The sequence below is a fragment of the Nylanderia fulva genome, unplaced genomic scaffold (assembly GCF_048542155.1).
Source record: "Nylanderia fulva isolate GAGA-0341 unplaced genomic scaffold, ASM4854215v1 Scaffold6, whole genome shotgun sequence".
NCBI lineage: Eukaryota > Metazoa > Arthropoda > Insecta > Hymenoptera > Formicidae > Nylanderia > Nylanderia fulva.
Window position 1 is genome coordinate 6,867,882 of NW_028190698.1, and position 23,192 is coordinate 6,891,073.

A 23,192-nucleotide genomic window follows, 5' to 3' on the forward strand; every position below is an offset into this window, starting at 1 on the left:
TATATATATATATGTATATATATTTATTTCAGTATATTGTATACATTACTATTGTATACATATTTATTTCAGGAGAAATGATTAGCACTCTAGGACATTATACATCCAATTTTAAACAAAAAGTTTATATAAATTTTTATTTATATAAACAGGTATCCTATTCTGGACGATTCTATATAAAGATATAACGCGTGTTCGCAAGTAAGAACGAATACAGTTATATTATTAACTTACAATTAGTAGAACCAAATGTTATGAAACAATTATATTTAATTTTTGTTATTTTCGGTTATCATATATATATATATATATATATATATATATATATATATATAGTTATATATACGAATGTAAGCATTAGATCACGTTTAATAAAGTCCTGCGTTAAAAATGTTTGATTTCTGGTGTAATTATTAAAATGTCATATTCACTCATGCCAAAATTATTATTAATTAATTGTAATTTAATTATTTTTTATTAATTAATATTAATTATATTCAAACGTATTGAAAATTTCAAATTTAATATAATTGTTTCATAGAATTTGATTCTAATAAGTTAATAAACATATTCGTTCTTAAGAGAAACTACACATTTATAATCTTTGAAAATAGGATACATGTTTGTATAAACTTTTTTGCTTACAATGACGTGTAAAATATATATACAATAAAAAGTGTTTTATAATATATTTTCATATTATTCTCAAATTACATTTATCATTACATTGTTATTTATTTCGAAGAAATTGATTCTAAAAATATATAGATTTGAGATGACGCGGAAAATGCCAAATATTGTTATTAATCTATATTAAGTTTTAAACGATAAAATTGGCATATCATTGTCATATGTTTCAATGTATATTTTCGCTTAAAAAGGTTTAAAATTAATCGCAGGTAGAGACTAGCTATCGCGAGCGGTTTATTTATACTATTACTGTCTTTCATTGCGGATTTCGATTATCTTATTGTAATTCCATTATCGAGATCGAGAAATATTCCATTTGTTGCGAAAGTTTGGCGAAAGTTAAAAGACGAAGAAAAAAGGGGTGAGTGGTTGTACTTTATCAATGAGACACAGAGAGCGGGGGAGACTCGAGCTAACAACGTCAGCAAAATATGCCGTGCGCACAGCTCCACTTTGTCGGTCGACGTAAAATGTGACAGTGCAGTTTGGTGCGCTTCATACGTGAGACAAAAGTGATACCGCAGCAAAGAAAAAAATTTATATATTAAAAAATTATTAACGGGCCAGTTGTAAGTTGCTTACTTGTACTATAATATATGATACGTCACTCGTTATAAAGTTTACGAACACTAAACGAATGTCAGCCATCGACCGACACATCCAAAGTTCACTCGTTGACCTTGTGCTGCAAACGATAACGAAGCGCTCTCATTGCTTCCGCCTTGCAATTCCATTCATTGATTGCTCAAATTTCAAGCAATTTCAACGACAGATAAATCGTTCTCTAAATCTGTGCCGTATTGGCCTTGGCTGCATTTTACAAAGAACGTGCGAGTATACTTATAACGGTTTATTTAAGCGGTTATTTTTAATTCCTCAACAACACACAAGTGGATATCATATGGAATTTAACAAATTTTTTGCATTGTGAACATTCAGCGAATCGATTTGAATCGGTCAACACATTTCGCAAATGAGAGTGCGCGTGCGCGTTTCCCGAAATTGCCGACTCTTGTCCGTGCGTGAAATCATCATCTACTTTTGCCGTCATCAAGGAAAGGAAAAACATCAAAGAAACTAAAAAATATTCGAACAGCATTATATATTTGTACGTATTTCTCATATTTGTTGTAGTTGTTATTATTATTATTATTATTATTGTTGCTTTCATCATTAACATATTTATAATAATATAGTAATAATGAAAATTATTTATTATTATTTATATCATTGTGTGTGAGATAGATAAAAGAACACAGAACACAGATAATTATTTCATATTACGAAAGGTGTTACGAAAAGGTGAGCGTGTTGTTTTTGCATCACGATTTTCGAAACAAATATGTTTGTAGATATATATATATAGTTAACTAGAAAGTGAAATTTATGCGTCAATATATTATCAAGTCAATTAAACATTAATATTCTTATACTTTATCGGCAAAACGTTTACAAAAAATATTTAACAAGACTCGGCACTGTGACTAATATTTACGACTATAAAACTCGATATTATACGACGTCAATAGCCGACATATCGTTGTTGTAACAGTCGTGCATTTTTCAAGCAGGTTATTGCTTTAAGTCATTAGAATTCCTTCGGTTTTTCACAGTCTCTCTTTCAGGTATTCGGATAATATCTCTACTTAATATATGTATGTATGTGTGCAATGGATTGTCAAGATGCACGTATATCGACATATACAAATGTAACAGTTTATTTAAATGAATTGTTGATTTTTTGAGATATATTCGCTATATTTGTCTAAATATATTTTCTTGAAAGTATATATTTTTTTAAAAATATATTATAAAAATATGTAAATTATCTGTTCGACATCTTTTTTAATATCTAATAATATATACGATGCATTGTCACGAAAACTGAGTGCAACGTTTTTTCGCGATATAAATTTAATAATACGTATTGTATATAATAACATTAACATAACTAATGCTATTTATAAACATATCCACAGACGCATGTATATACATACCTATATGTATATGATATGTCACAAAAGTAATGAGACTAAATATAGAATATGCTGCACATATAATGTAGCAGCATTGAAAAATTCTAAATTATGCGGGATGTATACATAGTACAATCCTTTCTTTAAAAACACACCAAGTTTCGATTCTTTCGGTTGGGTTTGTCATTATTATAATTTGTGTCATACAATTTTTTCATAAGTGTGTATTAATAGACCTTGCGTTTTCGTTATGAGGCGATAAAACATTGAATAATAATATATACTATAATGATAATATATGCTATAAAATTTTATGTTGAATTATAAGAGAATGTTATGGATTGGTAAAAAAAGTTAAAAAAGTTTGGTAATCATGCTTTATTACGTGCTTAGATTTTCAGTGCGCGGTTTATCTTCAACTATTTCGCAATCTTCCCGTAAACATATATATATGTTATTGCTATCGAAAACTTGAGCACATGATAAAATATTCACTAAATGCTTTTTTCAACTTTTATCGTTTATTTTTATTCAATACTTTATCATTCCAACAATTACGAATTCGGTGATGAAGTCATTTACTCAAATACATATATTGAAAATATTACAATATGACACATGAACGTAATCAAACGAATTGAAACTTTGTGCTTTTAGAGAGGAAAATCTCTATATACATAAATATATACATTTCGCGTTATTAGGATTTTTCAATGCTGTCACATTATGCGTTTCATTTCTTTTGTAATAGAGCATGTGTGTATATATATATATATATATGTACAATATGTGCAGTAATGTATATGTTACAAAAATTTCATTAATCTTGTTCAGTAGGCGGCGTTAATTGAATTCACAAGATAAGGTCATTAATTGTATTAACAAAAATTGATACGCGATTTATCAGTTTTTTCGTAGCAAGTATAACAAATATTTAAATTATACCATTTATTAATTATAAAAAGCATGCTCTTCAAGTAAAATATAAAAAAATTTAGTCGTTAAAATCAAACATTATTAATGTACTAGATTGTAGAAATATGTGTGTCAATTGCACTCTCTCTTTTGTCCGCAAATTTTCTGTTCACTTTAAAGTTTTTTTTTAAAATAAAATAACTTTATTCAAATAGTAATATCAATTATTTATGATTTATTTATAACTTAATATTAACAAAAAATTTAATTTAAAATACTTTTTAATTTATTATCATATATAATGTAAAAGTTCATAAAATTACCAATTTCAAGTCAAGAATTGCATTAAAATTTTCATACTTTGGATAAAAATAAAATTACTTCAAAGAATGCACAAGTGAAAGGAAACGTATATAGAAAAGTAGGAACATTTTGTATATATTATACATGTATCAATTCTTTTTACCAGTCTGCACAAAGTACCAGTAATTCCAGTTTTTAATATGATTGAGCTATACATATGATTTGTGTGAGTTGTTGCGAAAATTGAGGTAGAATGTAATAATTGTATATGATTGGCTTTACGAAAGGATACATTAGAAGTGATAAATTGATATGATATATATATATATATATATATATATATATATTCACACACATACATATATATGCGCACACTATAGTTACATGTTATGTATATGTGTATAAAATATAGATATAATAGATATTGTGTCACAGAATTTTGTTACGCAACAGATTTGATGAAAAACTTGCATAATATTTAACATAATGTATATAAAAGCTAATGTAAATAACGTTAATGTAAATAATAAGCGACATTTCAGATATTATTATTATTGGCACAAATTGGAGTAATAAATCAGTGGATTGTAAAAAAAACTGTCAAAAACCTACGGCATAATTTAATCAAATAAACTCGAAGTTATGATCGATGCTAATGGTAAGTATCAAAACTGTATTCGAAATAGTAATCAACAAATTATTGCGTGAATAATTTCGTACTTGAAAATTTAGTATATTTTTTATATTGCGCAATAAGTTTTTATAATAGTTTAGAATTTAGAATATATTAAAAAAATATCATACAGAAATATGCATAAACTGATGTAGTGAAAAACAATACAGTTTTCATTTATAAAAATGTATGTTGGTCAAAAAAAAGAGAGAGATTTTTTTAAATTAACGTTTCTGTCTTCCTTCCTCCATTTTAATTTCTTTCTATACACACATATATTATTGTGTTGAAAGGTATATAAATAATTATATAAAAAATATCACTTTGCGCGATCTTTCTTCTATCTTATTATTTTTCGTTAAAGTTTTAATCAAATATTTTTGCTTTATATTTTTAGTGTTTTCTCTTTCGTCTAATTTTGAGTGATATATTCGGCTTTGAAGTGTTTTGTTAATATGTGCAGGAAAATTGCTTTACAAAATAATAAAACACATAATTTATGACCCATAACAAGCCAATAAAAAGTAAATTGACAGGCAAAAATGTTTATACATATTATATTGCTTACGATTGACAGTACACCTATATTTTTATTTATGACATGTGTATTTCTAGCAAATATTTTTAAAATTTTTAATGGCGTAAAATATATTCTTTACTTTTTTATGTTAGATTTTATTTTTTAAGCTTATGTTTTGTATCATTGTGCGTGTATTCTAGTTTTTCTCCCTCTAGAGCTGCGTTTGTAAACGTCCCTCGAATACATTTCCTCTCTTTCTATGTATATCACTTCTTGTCAGTGATATAGAAAGAGAGAAAATGCACTCGAGGGACGTTTACGAACGCATCCTATTTGATTACTTTATGTTCTATTTTATAACACATTTATATAATACTATTGAGGCACTATACTTTGAATATAGCGCATTGCTAATATATTATTTAAAATCTATTATTCACAATTAATAAAACAAAAAGTCGCACTATAATACATATATTATTGTGCAATATAAAGATTTTCTATTTCAAATGGTCGGGATATTTAGGGATTTAGGGATATTATATTTATTTTATTTCTTTTTTAGAAGTGAATAAAGACAACACAAAATCGGATGTCTTATGGCAAAAAATTTACGCTGATCAAAATGAACATTTGGTATACGGTCAACTCTTTTATTGATATGCATTAAATTTATTCTTGTCTTAATTTTATTATATTGTTTCTTATGATATGCAATATACGGCATATTTTAGCATATTTACGGATTCGAGAAGAGTTTGCTGAGAACTATTGTAACATACGTTTTGTATGTATTGTCTATTGGATGGATCAGATTATTATTTCACTGGTATCCTCGCCTGCATTTGTATGCCACTCATCGAAGATGTACTTTAAATCGCGCAACGAAAATACTCGCAATAGTAAGTATTTTCTTTGTTATTGTTATATTATATATAAATTATTCTTTTAATTATCATATTATTATTCATCAAACAAATAAAAATTTTATAAATAATAATAGTAATTGTAATAGTAATAGTACCTGTATAATAACAGTATTATTAATAGTATTATTAGGTGGTAGTAGTAGTAGTAGTAGTAGTAGTAATTATATAGTAGTAGTAGAGAGAAAGAGAAAGAGAGAAGGGGGATGATAATAATAACAATAATGAATGTGTAGGATGATTATCAAGGAGAGTACAAGTCATACTTTGTACGGGATGTCCAAAAAATTTCTACTAAAAATCTAAGGTAAGATATATTAATGTGCGAAATATTAAAAACAATAATATAATGTATATGATATAGTATACATATAGTATACATATAGGATCGTAAATACACGCGCTATGCTTCAAAAATGAATGTACCCACATATACAGTGTTTGCTGTTATCTAAATAAAATTATATAGATAATCATTTAAGTAGAAAATAAAAATTTGGCGTCATCTTATCTTTTATATAGATAATTATTATTATATATTAATATTGCGTAAAAAATTTTACGTTTTTGTGTTTAATACACACACACACACACACACACACACGCGCGCGCAAACGCATGCATACATATATTATTTAGAAAAATAATATAATTGATTAAAATAGGAACGATATATTAATTGATTAAAATTTGATAAAAATTTGAGAAATTTCTTTATACATATATATAGAGATTAAAATAAGAGTTTAATTTTATGCAAAATATATTTTTGTGTTCTTTGGTTAATCAACTATGTTTTTATTAAGTCAATCATTTCTTCTTTTTAATATAAAATAAAATGCAAATTAAAGATTCGCTAATTCTATGTTATGTTTTCAGTGCGCAAAATTTTGCGGTTACTATTATTAATCAAGATCTTGTAGAGAAAATCAAGGACAAGACATTGAAAATTAATTTAGAAAACGGTACGCATTGTGAGGTTTACGAATATAAGGCTTTCTGGTGCAAAAAAAAGTGTTATATCTGGGACGTTACAAAACATGCATTTTCGAGACTTGTAGGATTTGAAAATGGTGTACTGTGTTCCAAATTTCATCTCTCATGTAGTAGTGCCTTATCCAAGGAAGAGCAATTGCTTAGGTAATTTTTTTCAAATTAACGTTAAATGTTCTCTCTAGATATAACGCTTAATTTACATTTATTTTTGTTAGTATTTATTAATGTACATTCATTTAGTAATTGAAAAAGGAGCTTTTTCCAGTTTAAGAATGTTCCGTCTTCTTATTACAGACGTATTGTATACGGAAATAACAACATTGTTGTACAACTCCAGAGTATCAGTGTATTATTACTGTTAGAAGTTTTAAATCCATTTTACATTTTTCAAGTATTTACCGTGGCATTATGGCTTGCGGAAGATTATCTATATTACACAATTGCTATAATATTAATGTCATTGTTTGGCATAACAAGCACTATAATTCAAACTCGAAAGGTATGTATGTATATGTATATATTATGTAAGAAAACCAAAAATTATGTCTAACATTACATCATGTATAAAATTATATGATTATCGTTTACTTATAGAATCAACAGAATTTACGGGGTACTGTTGCGTCTTCAGAGAACGTACATGTACGCGTACTTCGAAATACTGGTATTTTTGAGAATATTTCTAGCAAGGAATTAGTACCCGGTGATGTCATAGAATTACCGAGGCATCAAGCGACTCTGGTATGCGACGCAGTCTTATTAACGGGGCAGTGCATAGTAAACGAATCCATGTTAACGGGTAAAATCGATCATACATATACATCTTTTTTCTCAAAGCTTTTTTTAACGAATTTTTTTTTTATATACATAGATATTTATTAATTTTTAACAACTTTAGGCGAGTCTATACCAGTAAGAAAAACATCATTACCATCACGTCACGTATTGTACGATGCTAAAGAGTTTACGCACCATACATTATATAGTGGCACCACTATTATACAAACCAAGTATATTATTTTATTCTTAATAACAAATATATAATAATATACGGATGTACAAAAATTAATAAATAATCCGTAGATATCACGGAAATCAACCGATTCTTGCAAGAGTGATTAGAACTGGTTTTCTAACTAACAGAGGTGGTTTAATAGCCGCTATATTATATCCTCCTCCAGCAGATTTCAAATTTGATAAAGATTCGTATAAATTTATCGGCATTTTGGCATTCATTGCAACTTTGGCTGTTATATATACCGTAGTAACAAAGGTAATGCTCTTATTTTGAATTAGAGATATGTAAGCCACAAAAAATTTTTTCTTTTATAGTTATATGTTTACACATTTTAATCTATTTAATTATTTAACTTAAAACTATAAGAAGTTTTAATAATGTACATATGTAATATATATAAATGATAAATAATTTAGGTTTCGAGAGGAATTACAACTAGTGATGTAACGATGAAGGCACTAGATATTATCACGATAGTGGTACCACCAGCATTACCGGCTGCGATGACCGTAGGAAAGCTTTATGCTCAAGCTAGATTGAAACGTGCGCAAATCTATTGTATTAATAATAAAGTCATAAATGTTTCCGGCAGCATAAACTGTGTATGTTTCGATAAGGTAAGATAAAGATGTAGATAAATATGGGTGCGCGCGCGCATGATAAATTTTTTGTTTTTTTTTCTTTTTTCATTTTAATTAACATCATAGACGGGAACATTGACCGAAGATGGATTGGATATGTGGGGCGTTGTACCATGTACAAACGGCGTCCTCGGGAAGGCCGAGACGGATATATCCAAGCTTAGAGATCATTCTCTTTTCAAAGGAATGCTGGTTTGTCATAGTTTATCAGTAATCAACGGAAAACTTTGCGGAGATCCTTTGGACGTGAAGGTAAAATATTCGATTATATTATTGTTCCGCAGTTGTTCCGTAATTATTTGATATCTCGATGTAATGATATATCGATTATTATGCGTTACAGATGTTCGAAAGTACTAAATGGATATTAAAAGAGTCGAATTGCATGGATGTAAATAAGTACGATGCGATAGCACCGGTAGTTGTAAAGCTGCCGAAGAATAATTTTACAGAAAATATAAACAAAGAAATGTCGGAAATCGGTATAATACAACAATATCAATTTTTGAGTTCTTTACAACGAATGTCCGTGATTGTACGTGTATTAGGATCGGATAATTTTAGAGCTTACACGAAAGGCTCTCCCGAAATGATAATCAATTTAAGCAAAACAGAAACTGTACCGAATGATATTTCCTTCGTTTTGGAACGATACACGAGACAGGGTTATCGCGTAATAGCTATGGGTTGTCGAACGATCTCTGAAAATAGTGCAGAGGTAATATATCTCGTATATAATATATCAACGCACATTCGTGCATATAATTCAACTCTCATCTCTCTCATGGAATATCTCTTGCGGAGAATACATACGAATGTTCTAGGTATTGAAATTATCTCGAGAAGTGGTCGAGCGAGACTTGGAGTTTTTAGGACTAATCGTTCTAGAAAATCGATTAAAACAACCAACAGCATCAGTGGTTACGGAATTAAGAAAAGCCAACATACGCGTAGTGATGATTACAGGTTTGATCAAATAATATAATTCATAAATTTTCCTTTCACGCGTTAATGTAATATATATATATATATATATATATATATATATATGCCCTATATATATATATATATATATATAGGGCATTCCATATCAACTCAACTTTTTTCCCCGATCATTTTTTATTTGTTTTATTTCATGAATTTCATGTAGCTTTCATAAATTTTTTTAGATTTTTATCTTCATTAATTTCCGAGTTATATATTTTTAAAATTAAAAAAAATTCCAATATTTATAACTTGAAGAAAAATGAATATATTGTCATTAATAAGGTGGTAATTTTTTTCGTCTTTGAATGTATTTTTTAAACAAATTATTGAAATTAAAAAAAGAAAATTTAATAGTGTTTTAGTCAATTTTAACGAAATTTTTTTTCCTTAATAAGACCTCTAAAATTTTTTTTATAAAAATATATAACATTTTAGATTTCAAAACAAAATTTTTGAGTTATTAACTAAAAGAGGATTCAAATATTTTCGATTTTTAAGGCTATTTTTCGAATATTTTTTTTTCAAAAATCGCATTTTTTAAATTGTTTGCACACTATTTTGATTAAAAAAATTAATATTTACAAAATTAATAAGCACTTATTTCTAAAAGTCAGAAAAATTCCAATGATTGTAATTTTTTAAGATTTTTGCTATATTTTTGAAAATAGTGTTTGTCAGTTGTTTAGGCAACTCCGATATTAAGGAGAACAATTTTAAAATAAAAGATATTAATGCAATCAAACATATTTTATTAAAAATTAGTACATGAAAACACTTTTGTTAAATTACATAGTTTAAATAATTAATAAATTTAATAAATAATTAAATAATTAAATGTAAGTGTAAAAAAATGCAATGTTTAAAAAAAAATTCGAAAAATGGCCTTAAAAAATCGAAAATATTTGAATTCCGTTTTCACTAATAGTTCAAAAATTTTGTTTCGAAGTCTAAAATGTTATATGTTTTTATAAAAAAAATCAAAGGGGTCTCATTGAGGGAAAAAAATAATTTTGGTTAAATTTGATTAAAACATTATTAAATTTTCTTTCTTTAATTATTTCAATATTTTGTTTGAAAAATACATTCAAAGACAAAAAAAATGACCACCTTATTATAATGACAATATATTCATTTTTCTTCAAGTTATAAATATTTAAAATTTAAAAAATTTTTAAAAATATATAACTCGGAAATTAATAAAAATAAAAATAAAAAAAATTCATGAAAGCTACTTTCAATATAGATACAAAAAGATAAAAAAAATAAATAAGCAAATAAAAAATGGTCGGAGAAAAAAGTCGTTAATTATTGGTATCGAATGCTCCATATGTATTCAAATTCAAATTTAACAGATTTTATTTTTGAATTTTAGGAGATAATATCCAGACTGCAATAAGTGTCGCAAAAGAGTGTGGGATACTCGCGATCGAAGAACATATTGTAGATGTAGTTGTAGCTTCGACAAAGGGAAAAAAGGATGATCGTCCAGAAATATTTTTTAATGTTCAGTGTCAATCTTCGACATTGGTAAAAATTTGTCGAACTTTGAATTAGATATTGCGCGATCTTGTGATAAAAAGTCAACGACTAATGAAAATAAAATTTTTTTTCGCAGAACTCGCGAGATCAAGTGTTAGCGACACCAACAATTCAAGATATAGAACGCGGTATAACCAATTGTAATTATAGATTTGCTTTAACGGGCCAAACGTGGCAAGTATTGAGAGAACATTATCCTGACCTCGTAGATCGCATTTGCGTACGCGGTACAATATTCGCTAGAATGAGCAGCGATCAGAAGCAACTATTAATTATGGAGCTTATGCGTCTTGGTTACTATGTAGGTATGTAAGCGTATAAGTTATATATTGAAAAAAAGTGAAACGGATATCTTATTTATAATAAATTTATACGCGATATAACCGCAGTTTTGCGGTGCAGTATTGTACACGCTTTTATATATATGTATATATATATATGTATATATTAGTCATGTGCGGAGATGGTGCCAATGATTGTGGAGCATTAAGGGCTGCTCATGTTGGTATATCGCTTTCCGAAGCAGAATCCAGGTGAGAAACATATGCGCGCTTGCATTACATATATTTATTAATTGTTATCTTTTATTTTTTTTATTCATTTGCAGCGTGGCTAGTCCTTTCACCTCGCGAGTATCCGATATAAGCTGCGTTCCAAAAGTGATACGAGAAGGGCGTGCTGCTTTAATCACGTCGTTTGGAATTTTTAAATTTATGGTCGCGTATTCTCTTACTGAATTTCTATCCGTTATAATATTATATTCCATAGACTCAAACTTGTCGGATTTGCAATTTTTATTTATCGATATTTGTCTAATCATTAACTTTGCCTTCTTTTTCGGCAAAACTCACGCTTATAAAAAGAAATTATCCAAGACAACGCCAATGACAAGTTTGATAGGTTTAACACCCCTTTTATCTCTAACGGTACACATGTCCGTGATGATAGTTTTCCAAATGATAGGATATCACGTTGTTCGACAGTTTTCGTGGTTTACGCCATTTGTACCTACTAGCAATACTAGATACACATGTTACGAAAACTATTCAGTTTTTTGTGTTTCTATGTTTCAATACATCACAATGGCTATTATATTTTCGCGTGGAAAGCCATATAGACGTCCGATATATACCAACAGCGCATTCATGTTTTCCATCATTTTATTAACGTTCATATGTGCGTACATTACAGTTTATCCGGCAGATTGGATAGTGAATGCGTTACAATTAATTGTACCGCCCGTTTACGACTGGAGACTCATTATCCTAGCACTCGCTATAATTAATTTTCTCATTTGTTTTTTCGTCGAAAGCATTATAATAGAACGTGTAATCGAGAATACTTTGAAAAGAAGAATGTACAAACTGAATAAATCGAAAAAACGATATTTAAAAATAGAATATGAATTAAAAAATTGCGAAAATTGGCCAAAATTCGGTAAACAACTTTCAATATTAACTACCCTGCGTAAGGAAGATGACGTACGGAACATTACGAATATTACATATAATAGTAATTGTCCGACTAATAATCGAATGGTAAATAATGACTCGATCGAGTTACCACGCAGAAATATCAGTAAGAAAAATGGTTTCGAAAATCTTGGTTTCGTAAAAAATGATTAAATATATACATAATGTATCTATTTTCGAGAAATCTTTTTTTAAATCTCTCATCATAAAACTCAGTATTAGCGTAATAATATATGTACCTAATATATGTACGGATATTGGAATGTATATCGCATTAATGAAAGGGTGTTTGCATAAAAATATTGAGGAATATATATTATACACATGCGTATATACATATGGTATTATTAACGACAATTCGGAAATATATTTAATGTTTTGGAAAAAAAATTGAATATATTTTTATATATCTTTATTTTCGAAAAGTCGCCAATGTCGAAAAAAATGTTTCTTTTTTTTTCATATTTATATATCATTTTTATAGAATATGTTATCATATGATAAGCCGTTTGTATATTATGATATACATATGTATATATGCGAATTATGTAAAGTACAAAGTAATACACGCGTAGAAAATACGCATGACAATGTTATTCACATGCAATGTAATTTCATATTTATTAAGATTTGTTTTAAAAAATATTTCTCTTGTAATTTAACAAATTACTCGAGTTGTTTTAATAGTATTATATAATATTATTTAATAGTAAATTTGCGAATCCATAAAGTAAAATAGATTATAAATTATAAGTCTAGATTCCTTATCATTGTGTGAACCAATAATGTCAATTTTCTTGGCATTTTCTGAAAGAATAAATTGTGAATATGTTAATTATAATGCGACAATATAATTTAGAGAATCTTACTCTTATATAATTCCTTACCAATAATAGCCTTGTGTTTTGATATTAATTCTTTCCGTATCCATTCCTTAAAACGTAAAACTATCTGACTAATCATGTGAATCATTACATCTTCAATGTTTGGCCTCAGAAGAAAGTTTGGTAAGGATATAACAAAATTTTTGAATATCTCTTCTCTTTAAAGAAAATAAATACAATAAATAAATAAATAACTAAAACAATACAATGTGTGAAAATAAAATTTGTTAATTATATGTAACATTAAACATATCGGAAAAGGTGCTTTATAGAGAGTAAATAACATTTAAATCGATTACCTGTGTAGCTCATTTAAATTGCATTCCAATATAATATCACCAATAATCAGAAATAATTGCGACTGTAGTTCTTGTTTAGGTAGGCGAGAAGACGTTTCTACAATTAATTGTAAGGTGTGGCTTAAATTAATGCAGTTTGCATACCAAACTGAACTCGCTTTTAGAAATAAAGTCCTTAAAAGCTTGGTTAATAACAGTAACGCAGATGAGTCGCACCAATTTTCAATGATATCTGCAAAAGAGAAATATTAAAATTTCATACAGGAAAGATAATAGTTATGTACAAAATTCATTTACCATTTAAATAATTTATAATAGATACACAATAGTCTTTAGTAGACTTAGAAAGCTGTTTATTGTAGCTATTTATAGATGTAAACCATATATGAATCCGAGAAAGCATCAAGTTATGTTCTAAACATCCTTCGGTAAATACTATCTGAGAAAAATCTTCTTGACGTTTCCTGGATTTATTAGTGAGCTGTTTCATTATACTGTATGGAAATCTTGATAGAAAATTCTTCATAAACATATTATGAAACGAATCTTTGAACCAATATTTTATATGCTCGGCGTCGTAGTCATTGCAATCTAACATATCGATATATTCGATTATAGAGTCTAGAATTTCAATGATATTTTTCAATAATGCGGCCGCTTCGTTGGAAATTACAGTCTCTGTAAAATTTTCATTTTTTTCCTCTGGATATACTTCGAGCCATATATCAAACATCAATGGCATCAATAGATCTACATATTTTATAAATTCTTCTATCGATAAGTTTTCTTCTGCATAACTTTTTTCCGAGCTTAGGTCTTTATCAAGGTCAAGTTTACAAACTTGAGTGGACCTACCACTGTAAATGGGAACATACTTTGTATATCTCTCTGCTTTTATAATCATCGTGGAATATGATCTCAAGCGCATATTTGTACAAAGCTTTTCATAGTTTACTATAGAGATAAACACATTAGCTACACGTTTCAAAACCTTAATTCTCCATTTAATACTAGTACTTTTAGAATTTAAATTTGTTGTTAATTGTCTGCCAGGTTTAATTTCACTGTGTAATTTACATATCATGCCCAAAAAATTGAGTAAAATTTTATGACTATCCTTTGCTAATATGCTGCTACAATTTTCCATGAGTATATCCAAGAAAAGTAAAGAGTCCTCTTTTATATGCAAATCAATATGTGTCATAGCACAGCTCAAGTAAGAGATCAAAATATCACGATAGGGTATCAATTGTTCGTTAGAGATAGGAGCAAGAATTAAATTCAATGCGTGTAACGAATCCCTTCGTACATCTTTATCTTTATCAAGAGATAAAGCTGCAACACCGCGTAATAAAGAATTCAATTGTGAGTGCAGAGTTTTTGGAGGGTATCGTAATAAGATGTCTTTTAGTTGCTTTAAAGTTTCTTCTCTTACTGTCGAATTATGATGTCGAAGACGCGTGAAGAGATCCTGAAAACAAATAAAAAAAAAATAACTTAGTTTATTGGTCTTATACAATTGATAAATCTGGCATATTAAGCAGATTAGATTAATATAATGTCACATATATCTTATTCATAACATCATAATATAATAATACTAGATATACATTCTCTTTAATACATACTTTAATATTGAGTTTGCGAATACTGAGAACTTCTGTTTCATCTCGATGTTGTAATTGTTCACGTATTAAAATTTTCTTTATTTTAAATGATGTATCTGTAGCATTTAAGCCCTTTGGTAACTGATTGATAGAATTTTTAGTTTTTAATTTTATTTTTGCTTTTTCTGATTTTAAACGTTTCGAACGCTTATGATTTTTAGCCATGATGATCAAACATGTGATACATATGTATCATAATATAATTATACTATATGTAAATAGCAAAATTTTAATTTTTTTTATTTTTTTGAGTTTAACGTGTCGTCAACCGGTACAGTTTGTGGTTATATTGACACACTTTAATTCTTTTAAGCAAAATTTTAATCACACATTTGAGGTTAAGGATTAACAGAAAAATAGATAGGTATAGCAGCAAAGTCCGTGGATGGATGGAGATGGCGGATGGAGGGCTCTTGGGTCACAGAACCTTGGGTAGCAGCATAGAGAAACTTGAGAGTTTGAGAGGGGTCACGCCTCACGCCGTCATTTTTCGTGAGATTGCTTTTCTAGCTGGTATGGTGGCGCTAATTGAATTCATTTTAGAGCCAGTGGAACTACGTAGCCAAAATCACTTTTCGCTGATACGGTAAAACGATTGATTGATTCATGTTCGTGCTAGATCCACGATCTACACGATAGTGAATCCATAAAAAACATAGAATTTTGGATTAATATTAATTCATATATATATAATGTTTTATTAGGTACGCATGATGTTTTTGTACCTCTGTTCCAGGTTTAATAAAATCACTATTTAAAACATAATGGAAATTGAAGAAATAAATAATAATATATGTACACAATAAAAATTCAAGAATAAAATTATGTACATAGAAATTCAGCAAATTAAAATTATTTACATAAAAGAAATATTTATGATAAAATATTTATTATAAATATTTATGAATATATATATATATATATATATATTTTTTTTTTCTCAAATATTATATAAATATTTTGAAAATGTTTTATAAAGATATTTGTTTAACATATATTATTAAAACATAGATTATATAAATATTTCCATGTAATATTTATATGGTATCTAAAGATAAATATTTATAGTGATTATTTTGTAAATATTTTTAACTAACAATAAATTGTTAATTCTTTTATTTACTACCGCTATGAGACATATATATCTTTCTCGTATTTGATTTTCGTCGTGAGAATTATATAAGGCTGGCAAAAATAGAAATTAATAAAGTTAAAAATGTCATAACATTATTTTTATTTTTGAGCTATATTCTGCAACAAAATGTCTTTTAACAAATAAATTTATGTATATATCGATTGATGTGTACATAAATTTATTTGTTAAACTATATGTATATATACTCTCTGTTGCCTAAGTGTATTTAGTGGATATTATAATTTTATATTCTTTTTTAAAATAAATGTTTAATAAGTTACTTATAAACATTTTTTGCATATTTTTACTTTTTATAAATGGCTATAATAGAGTTTGAAAAACACAAAAACATATCTTATATCGACCAAATTTTATATTAGACTATATATTAACCGATTATTTTGATTAAAAAATCATCGATTAAGTCATTTTAAATCATGATTTCTTACTGATAATGAGTATCTATTAAAAAAATATAAACTTTAAAAAATCTGTATGGTAATAATTTAATAAATATATTGTATTTATAATATTCACCATAATATTTATCGCAAATATTTTCTAATATTTATGATAAATATAATATATGATATAATATTTATGATCTATTGAATCCAAGACTCCAAAAACATTTATATAATATTTATGATAAATATTTATAAAATATTAAAATAATTAAAAATGGTAGTAATTTAATCAACCAACTCTGGCTATTTAATAATCTTTATTTAATATTCACGACGTTTCGGCCATGGGTTTCGGCCCTTATCAAGTGCTAAAACACAACTTTCTATATAGAAACTTAATTTCTGATCTTAAAATGTGACATGATATAATGTGAAACAATTAACTATATTGGATATATAGAATATAGTTAATTGTTTCACATTATATCATGTCACATTTTAAGATCAGAAATTAAGTTTCTATAGAAAGTTGTGTTTTAGCACTTGATAAGGGCCGAAACCCATGGCCGAAACGTCGTGAATATTAAATAAAGATTATTAAATAGCCAGAGTTGGTTGATTAAATTACTACCATTTTTAATTATCATCTGGTGACTTCAGAGATTTTTACATCTTTTATTAAAAAAAATAATTATTATAAATATTCTATAAATATTTTATAAATATTTTGTGCTGTCTGGGGTGTTTTTCCAATAATTTTGATTATCGAGGAAAGGGGCTATATTCTGTTAATATTTTTTCATATCTTTAATCAGACTCTTTCATTTTTTGAATAGTTTAAAATGTTAATTAAGATAATTAATATTTTTATTATTTTAGGGTCTTTATATTTAAATATCGTAATGTAACGTTAGGTGTTTTTCCTATATTTTTTATCATTGACAGAAAGTCTATTCTGTTATATTTTTTATATTTTTAACAAGGCTTTAATTTTTTAAATAATTTAGATTGTTAATTGCGATAATAAATTTTTCATTACTTATTTAGGATCACCATTTAATATTTTTAACTTGGTGTTTTTCCAATAATTTTTATTATCGAAAAGACGGTACTCTGTTAATATTTATCTATATTTTAAACCAGGCTCTTTCATTCTTTAAAAAGTTTAAATTGCTAATAGTGATAAGAAATTTTTTCATTACTTTAGGGTCCCTATTATTAGATATCGTAACGTTAGGTCATGTGTTTTTCCAATATTTTTATTATCGAAGGGAGGTCTATTCTATTAATATTTTTTAATATTTTGAACAGGGCTCTTGTGCATTTTTTAGAGTTTAAATTGCTAATTGCGAAAAATTATTTTGTCCTTACTTTAGAGTCACATTTAGATATCTTAACTTGACATAAGGTCACGTTTTTTTCCAATATTTTTATTATTGAAGGCAGGGCTATTTTGTTAATATTTTTTCATATTTTTAACTAGACTTTCATTTTTTAAATAGTTTAAAAAGTTAACTGGAATAATTAATTTTTTCATTATTTTAGGGTTCCTATTTAGATATTGCAATGTTAGGTCATATGTTTTTCGAATATTTTTTATTATTGAGGGAAGGGCTATTCTGCTAACATATTTTATTGTTTTTAACAAAGTTCTTTCATTTTTTAAATAATTTAGATCGCTAATAGCGATAATTAATTTTGTCATATCTTTAGGGTCACCATTTATATATGTTAACTTGACCTTAGGTCACGTGTTTTTCCTTTATTCATTATCGAAGAAAGGGCTATTCTGTTGATATTTTTTTATATTTTTAACCAGGCTCTTTTATTTTTTAAAGAGTTCTAATTGCTAATTGCAAAAATTAATTTTTTTTTCATTATTTTAGGGACTCAATTTAAATATCGTATTAACGTTAGGTCATGTATTTTTCCAATATTTTATCGAAAGTAAGGCTATTCTGTTAATATTTTTTTACATTTTTAAACAAGCTCTTTGATTTTTTAAATAATTTAGATCGCTAATTGCGATGATTCAATTTTTCATTATTTCAGCGTCACCATTTAGATATCTTAACTTGACGTTAGGTTACGTGTTTCTCCAATATTTTTCATTAGCAAAGGGATATCTATTTTGTTAATATTTATTGATATTTTTAATTAGACTTCTTCATTTTTTAAAGAGTCTAAATCGCTAGTTGCGAAAAATAATATTGTCCTTATACTTTATGGTCACCATTTAGATATCTTAACTTGACGTTAGGCCACGCGTTTCTTCAATATTTTTATTATCGAAGGGAGAGCTATTCTGTTAATATTTTTTTTATATTTTTAACCAGGCTCTTTTATTTTTTAAATAATTTAGATGGCTAATTGCGATAATTAATTTTGTCATTACTTTAGAGTCACCATTTAGATATCTTAACGTTAGGATATCTTGACGTTAAAATACGAATTTTTCCAATATCATTTATTATCAGAAAGATGCTTATTCTTTTATATTATTTATATTTTGAACCAAACTTCTACATTTTCAAATAATTTAGATGACTAATTGTGATAATTAATTTTGTCATTACTTGAGGGTCACCATTTAGAAATCTTATTCCTACGTTAGATCATGATTTTTTACAATACAGTCTATTATCAAAGAGAAAAGTATTATCTTAATATATTTTTATATTGTTAATCAGGCTTTATCATTTTTCAAATAATTTATATCGCTAATTACGATAATTAATTTTGTCCTTAATTTAGGGTCACCATTTAAATATATTAATCTGATGTTAGTTCATGATTTTTTACAAAATGTTTTATTATCGAAGGGAGAGCTATTCTGATAATATTTTTTTATATTTTTAACCACGCTCTTTTATTTTTTATAAAATTTAAAACGCTGAATATGATAGTTAATTTTGTCATTACTTTAGTCAAAAAATTATCTTAATTTAACGTTAGGTCATGATATTTTACAATATGTTTTATTATCAAAGAGAGGGCAATCTTTGTTAATATTTTTTCATACTTTTAACCAGGCTATTTCATTTTTTTAATAGTTTAAAACTTTAATTGTGTTAATTAATATTTTTATTATTTAAAGTCTTTATATTTAGATATCGTAACATGTTAGGTCATTGTTTTTCCAAAATTATTTATTATTGAATGAAGAGCTGTGCTATTAATATTTTTTAATATTTTTAACCAACCTCTTTTTTTTAAATAATTTACATCGCTAATGGCGATAATTAATTTTGTCATTTCTTAAGGGTCACCATTTAGATATTTTAACTTGACGTTTGGTACGTGTTTTTCACGGTTTTTCAGGTAGACACGTCATATTTCAATATTTCTCATTATCAAACTGAGTACCATTTAAAGGTATTCCCATATTTGAAAGCCCGATTTTTTATTTTTTAATTACTTTCAGTCATTTAGTGAAATAATTAATTTTTTCAAATTTTAAAACGCAATGAATGAATCATTATGTTAGGTATTAGCACTTCATACTTCAATATTCTTAAATATCAAACTGAGCACGAATTATAGAACGTATTCCCATATTTTGAAACCCGGTCTTCTATTTTTTTTTTAAATAATTCAATCATTTAAAGCGATAATTAATTTTTCCAAACTTTATAGCACAATGTACGAATCATTATGTTAGGTACTGGCACGTCGTATTTCAATATTTTTTATTAACAAATTTAGGACCATTTGAAGAACGTATTCTTATATTTTGAAGTCCACTCTTTCATTTTTTAATTAAATTCAGTAATTTAAAACGAAAATTAATTTTTACAAATTTTTGGATTGAATGTATGTATCATTATGTTAAACGTATTGACACGTAATTTTTCAATATTTTCTATTATCAAACTGATGATCATTTAAAGGACGTTGTGTCATATTTTGAAGGCTGCACTTTGATTATTTAATTAGTTTCAGTCATTTAAAGATATAATTCTTTTTTCCAAATTTTTGGACCCAGTGTACGAATCATTATGTTAGATATTGATACGTCATATTTCAATATTTTTATTATCAAACTGAGGATAGTTTGAAGAACATATTTTTATAATTTAAAGCTCGATCTTTTATTTTTAATTAGTTTTAGTCATTTAGGGCAATAATTATTTATTGAAATCTTTTGGCTCATTGTATGAGAATCGTTATGTTAGGTATAGAGACGTTATATTTCAATATTTATTATATTTTAATATTATTATATTTCAATATTTTATATTCAAATTGAGGACAATTTGAAGAACGTATTTCTATGTTTTGAAATTTGCTCTTTCAGTTTTTAATTAGTTTCAGTCATTTAAGGAGAATTAATTTTTCAAAATTTTAGATCACAAAGAACGAATCATTATGTTTGGCAATGTCACATTATTTTTAATATTTTTTTATTATCAAACTGAGAACAATTTCAGAAACATATTCCTATATTTAGAAGTCGCTCTTTCATATTTTAATTAGTTTTATTTATTTAAAGCGATAATTAGTTTTGTCATTTCTTTAGGGTCAGCATTTAGATATTTTAACTAGACGTTAAGCCATGTCTTTCTCCAATTCTTTTATATCAAAAGGAGGGCAATTCTGTTAATATTTTTTGATATTTTTAATTAGACTCTTCGATTTTTTAGACAGTTTAAAAAGCTATTTGGGATAATTAATTTTTTTATTATTTTAGGGTCGCTATTTTGTTATCGCAATGTCTTGTGATTTTTCAATAATTCTTATTATCGAGAGGAGGCCTATTCGATTAATATTTTTGAAAACATTTTAAAGCAATCTCTTTTATTATTTAAATAAATTAGATCGCTAATTGCGATAATAAATTTTGTCGATACTTTAGAGATATTATTAGAAATCTTATTTTGACGTAAGGTCACATGTTTTTTCAATATTTTTAATTATCGAAGAAGGAGCTATTTTGTTAATATTTTTTCATATTTTTAAGCAGGCTTTCTTTTTTTTTTAAAGTTTAAATTGCTAAATGCGATAATTTTATTCCTTATTTTAGGGGCTGTATTTAGATATCGCAACGATAAGTCACGTCTTTTCCCAATATTTTTTATTATAGAAAGGAGGGCTATTCTGTTAAAATATTTTTATATTTTTCACAATGCTCTTAGATTTTTAAAATAATTTAAATAGGTGATTGCGATAATAAATTTTGTCCTTATTTTAGAGCTATCACTTATACATATATCTCAACTTGCCGTTAGGTCACGTGTTTTCTTAATATTATTTATTATTGAAAAGAAGGTTATTTTGTTAATATATTGTTATATTTTTAACGAGGCTCTTTTATTTTAAAAATAACCTAGATCAGTAATTGCGATAATTAATTTTGTCGTTACTTTAGAATCACCATTTAAATATCTTAACTTGACGTTAGGTCGTGTTTTTCCGTTTTTTATTATCGAAGTGAAGGCAATTCTGATAATACTTTATTATATTTTTATCCATGCTCTTTTTATTGTTTAAAAAGTTTAAATCGCTAATTGCGATAACAAATTATGTCCTTACTTTAAAGTTTTGATTTAGATAACTTAATTAAACGTTTGGTCACGTGTTTTGTAATATTTTTTATTATTGAAGAGACGGTTATTGTGATATTTTCTATTTTTAACCAAGCTTTTTTATTTCTTAAAAAGTTTAAACCGTTAAATACAATAAAATATTTTTTGTTATTTAGAGTCTCTATTTGATATTGTAACGTTTGATCATGTGTTTTGTGAATATATTTATTATCGAAGGGAAAACTAGTCAATTAATATTTTGTAATATTTTTAACGTCCTATTTACTTTTTAAAAATTTGGATCGCTAATTGCGATAATCAATTCTGTCATTACTTTAAAGTTAGCATGTAAATACTTTAAATGAACATAAGATCATGATTTTAATTTCAGTATATATTTAAGTATCAAAAAGAGGGCTATTCTGCTAATATCTTTTATATTTTTTACCAGGCTCTTTTACTTTTTGAAGAGTTTATATCGTTAATTGTGATAATTAATTTTGTGATTACTTTAGGGTCATTATTTACATATTGTAAATCATGTTCATTCAAGTCGTTTTTTCTAATATTTTTTATAGAAAAGATGAGTATTCTGTAAATTTTTTTTTAAATTTTGAAC

General features: G+C 26.6%; 2 protein-coding genes across 5 annotated transcripts; one reads left to right on the top strand and one right to left on the bottom strand.

Moving 5' to 3' along the window:
- Window positions 1–1,114: 1,114 nt before the first annotated feature.
- LOC114933993 (polyamine-transporting ATPase 13A3) lies at window positions 1,115–13,646 on the top strand. 4 transcript variants are annotated; one of them, XM_085487725.1, is made up of 18 exons: window positions 1,115–1,798; window positions 4,427–4,542; window positions 5,643–5,713; window positions 5,812–5,979; window positions 6,240–6,310; window positions 6,883–7,143; window positions 7,294–7,498; window positions 7,594–7,798; window positions 7,898–8,009; window positions 8,083–8,272; window positions 8,434–8,634; window positions 8,725–8,910; window positions 9,002–9,376; window positions 9,483–9,624; window positions 11,018–11,172; window positions 11,261–11,485; window positions 11,636–11,717; window positions 11,792–11,855. In XM_085487725.1, exons 2-17 carry the CDS (start codon window positions 4,527–4,529, stop codon window positions 11,672–11,674), a joined length of 2,622 nt encoding a protein of 873 aa, XP_085343851.1. In that variant the 5' UTR covers window positions 1,115–1,798; window positions 4,427–4,526; the 3' UTR covers window positions 11,675–11,717; window positions 11,792–11,855. The 4 variants fall into 4 exon arrangements, with proteins under 4 accessions (XP_085343851.1, XP_085343850.1, XP_029162410.2 ...); XM_029306577.2 differs by having other exon boundaries at window positions 1,116–1,798; window positions 11,261–11,489; window positions 11,792–13,646; XM_085487724.1 differs by lacking the exon at window positions 11,792–11,855 and having other exon boundaries at window positions 11,261–11,489; window positions 11,574–11,701.
- LOC114933992 (testis-expressed protein 10) lies at window positions 12,327–15,948 on the bottom strand. Its single transcript, XM_029306576.2, has 5 exons — window positions 15,468–15,948; window positions 14,137–15,310; window positions 13,840–14,071; window positions 13,544–13,698; window positions 12,327–13,463 (listed from the first exon to the last, which is right to left on the bottom strand). The coding sequence occupies exons 1-5, from the start codon at window positions 15,669–15,671 to the stop codon at window positions 13,360–13,362; spliced, it is 1,869 nt and encodes a 622-aa protein (XP_029162409.1). The 5' UTR covers window positions 15,672–15,948; the 3' UTR covers window positions 12,327–13,359.
- Window positions 15,949–23,192: the final 7,244 nt, after the last annotated feature.

Excerpts from the sequence above, each read along its gene's own strand:
- LOC114933992 (XM_029306576.2), bottom strand. The coding sequence starts at position 15,671 with ATGGCTAAAAATCATAAGCGTTCGAAACGTTTAAAATCAGAAAAAGCA. Across the intron at positions 14,072-14,136 it reads TATTATAAATTATTTAAATG|ATATCATTGAAAATTGGTGC; the intron begins GTAAATGAATTT and ends TCTCTTTTGCAG. Across the intron at positions 13,699-13,839 it reads AATTTAAATGAGCTACACAG|AGAAGAGATATTCAAAAATT; the intron begins GTAATCGATTTA and ends TTTTCTTTAAAG.
- LOC114933993 (XM_029306577.2), top strand. Across the intron at positions 7,499-7,593 it reads CTATAATTCAAACTCGAAAG|AATCAACAGAATTTACGGGG; the intron begins GTATGTATGTAT and ends GTTTACTTATAG. Across the intron at positions 8,911-9,001 it reads GAGATCCTTTGGACGTGAAG|ATGTTCGAAAGTACTAAATG; the intron begins GTAAAATATTCG and ends TATGCGTTACAG.